The sequence below is a fragment of the Mercenaria mercenaria genome, chromosome 15 (assembly GCF_021730395.1).
Source record: "Mercenaria mercenaria strain notata chromosome 15, MADL_Memer_1, whole genome shotgun sequence".
NCBI lineage: Eukaryota > Metazoa > Mollusca > Bivalvia > Venerida > Veneridae > Mercenaria > Mercenaria mercenaria.
In genome coordinates, this window is record NC_069375.1 from 18170904 (window position 1) to 18173974 (window position 3071).

General features: G+C 34.3%; 1 protein-coding gene across 1 annotated transcript; it reads left to right on the plus strand.

The window, feature by feature from the left end:
- Nucleotides 1-1730: 1730 nt before the first annotated feature.
- On the plus strand, nucleotides 1731-2195 carry LOC128548717 (uncharacterized). Its single transcript, XM_053524095.1, has one exon. The coding sequence runs from the start codon at nucleotides 1731-1733 to the stop codon at nucleotides 2193-2195; it is 465 nt and encodes a 154-aa protein (XP_053380070.1).
- Nucleotides 2196-3071: the final 876 nt, after the last annotated feature.

Here is a 3071-nt window from a genome sequence, read left to right on the forward strand (position 1 = left end):
AAGTTATAAGCTAAGAGGTTCAAGCTCTTTATCGTATACCCGTTCTAGGGAACTTTTACATGAATTGCTTGAATCTATTGGTCTAAACACGAAGCATTTTGGTCTTCATAGTTTACGCGCAGGAGGGGCTTCGGCAGCGGCAAATATGGGGGTACCGGATAGGTTGTTTAAAAGACATGGTAGGTGGAGGAGCGAAAAGGCCAAAGATGGTTACGTGAAAGATGATATTTGTAAGAGATTATTAGTTTCTAAGTCTTTGGGAATTTAAGTATAACTTAATGACTTCTCTTGAATGAAAGTTTTCACTTTAATGTTGTCATTTTCTCACAAAGCGTGCATTATGCGTTATATTTGAAATGTTTTTAGAATTAATATTTTCGAAAGTTAAAGTAGTCTTAATTTTTTTTTTTAGTTCAGTATTGATTTAATTATTAGCGTTCTTAATTGCTTATGCCTTAGTATACAGCCCGTTCTTTGTTGGTCGATATATTACACAATACGAGACTGTTCCTATTTAACCACTGTGTTTTGTTGTTATTTCTACAAATGATTTGTTAAATAGGGGATAAATGATTTATTTCCGTTTGAGAGAATCGAATTAGGAAATAAATGTATTTATCCCAGGTTTATTAAATCATTCAGGTAGTATTTTGCACGAGATTATCGTGCATATAAGGTTTATATACTCCAAATATTGGTTTTCTATTCATTCGAAGTCTTCGTATTGTGTTAAACGTTACGTAAGTAGTATAAATGTGGTGGGAGCAGAATCCACAATTTTGGAGCCGGATCCACAATTTTAGAGCCAGATCCACAAGAGCCACCCTCCACAATTGAAGTTAAAATGTAGAACGTTAGCAGACTATTATAATGGGGGACTACTACATAGGATATTTTCGTACTATGAGCAATGGGTTGTTTCCCTTTGCTTATAGATATATTAACCTGGGGGTGGAGGGACTTTACTCAAGTTGAATTTCACCTTTGATGGGACTCGAACTCGGGTGATATATGAGCACTGAATGATGTCTAGAGCGGGCACCTTTTGCTCTGGGATATTACCTTGACCAGCACAAGCTATGGAGTCATACTTTATCTTCTGAGTATGTCCTTAAATAGGACAGTGTGTGTAGTCTTACATTCATTCAATTGAAATCAGTCAGCATGAATACGTCTGAAAAAGAGAAGCTATTGAAGAAATACTATTACAACGCCAAAAATCCAGCATCTTACAGTGGTGTAGCTAAATTGTTTTATGCACTGAAGAATGATTATCCTGGCGAATTCAGTCTTCAGTTTATTAAAGACTGGTTAGATAAGCAGGACTCTTACTCCCTTCAGAAACAAGTTCCTCATCAAATCAAGAGGGCTCAAGTTCGTGTGAGTCATATAAATGAAATGTGGGATATAGATCTGCTTAGCATGGAGAATTTGTCTAAAGAAAATGATGGCGTGCGCTTTCTACTATTCTGTATTGATGTGTTTTCCAGAAAGCTACGGGTTAAACCTTTAAAAGATAAAACTGCGAAGTCAGTGACAAAAGCGATGAAAGAAATTCTTAAGGATGTGAAACCATTAAAATTCGTTCAGACAAAGGGTCTGAATTTGTAAATCAATGGTTTAAAAAGCTCATGAAAGAGAAGGATATATATTTTTTTACTACGCAAAATTCACCAAAAGCTAACTTCGTTGAACGCAGTCAGAGAAGCATAAAAACCCGGCTGTACAGAATGATGAGACAAAGACGTTCCTATCACTATATAAGTGATCTGAATAAAATAATAGCCAGCTATAATGACACGCCTCATAGGAGCTTAAACAATTTAACGCCCAATCAAGTCAATAAAGAAAATGAAGCTGATGTGTGGGCTTACATGTACTTGAAAAAATCTGGTGTTCATAAAAAGGCGAAGCCAGTATACAGATTTAAAACAGGTGATCTAGTGCGTATATCTTTTGCTAAGCATCCATTTCGCAGGGCCTATCAAGAACAGTATACTGCGGAAGTCTTCAAACTAAGCAGAACATTTCTACTACAGGGCATACCCATGTATAAACTGAAGGAATTTTATCAGAGTGAATTACAGAAAGTGGACTATGATCCAGACCAGGAATTTAAAATAGAACAAATTCTCAAAACTAGAGGCAAAGGACAGTATAAAACAATACTTTGTGAAATGGAGATATTATCTTAAAAAGTTCAACAGCTGGGTGAAAGCTAATGACCTGCAGTGATTTTTACATACATATTGTATATACAGATTTTGATTACTAAACAGAAGCTCTTTTGTATAGCTTGTGTATTGTATTGTTTGTCTTGTAAATATCTTGTAAATATATTGACATAAACTATATCCAGTCTTGTTATTTTGAATGTTTAAACCATAAAAGGACACTGGCGCGTGCCACCTGTCAAATATGAAAGATAGAATAACACTTTGAAACCTCTTTACCCCGTTTACAAAATATCCTACAAACTACCCGCCTATTTAGTTAATCGCATTGTCGAGTGAATAAGGCCAATTACCCATAGCAAAACATTAAACCTATATTTAAGTGGGAAAAAAAAGATTATCGTCTGTTAAATCTTATCTGTATCATGCTACGTCTGTTTGACTAATGACAAACCGTTTAAGGGAATCGGGTAGTGAAACCATTATCCGTGACAAAATAGTTGTACTATTTCTGAATCGTATTGACTATAGAAAAAACTCTGAATTAGCAATAAAGACATAATCGACTTTTCCAATAATGTTTTTGTTATCGTTCTCTATTTATACATAAAAATATTATGATAGGTCTTAATCAAAACATTTCTTAATTGGTTATCTACGTAAACTGCTTTTCGCTGCAGCAATACTGAATTAATTTTGCAACTATGTCATGTAAATAAATGATAAATACACAAAATACGTAGATGCAAATTTCAGTATATATTTTGTTAAAATGGTATCTCATAGTCATATTAAAGAAAGTGTCTTTATTTACATATTTATTAAGAGTTTACTATGTATAAATCAAACTGGCACTTGCGTAAAAATGTACATGTCTAGTACCCGTGCTTGTTTACC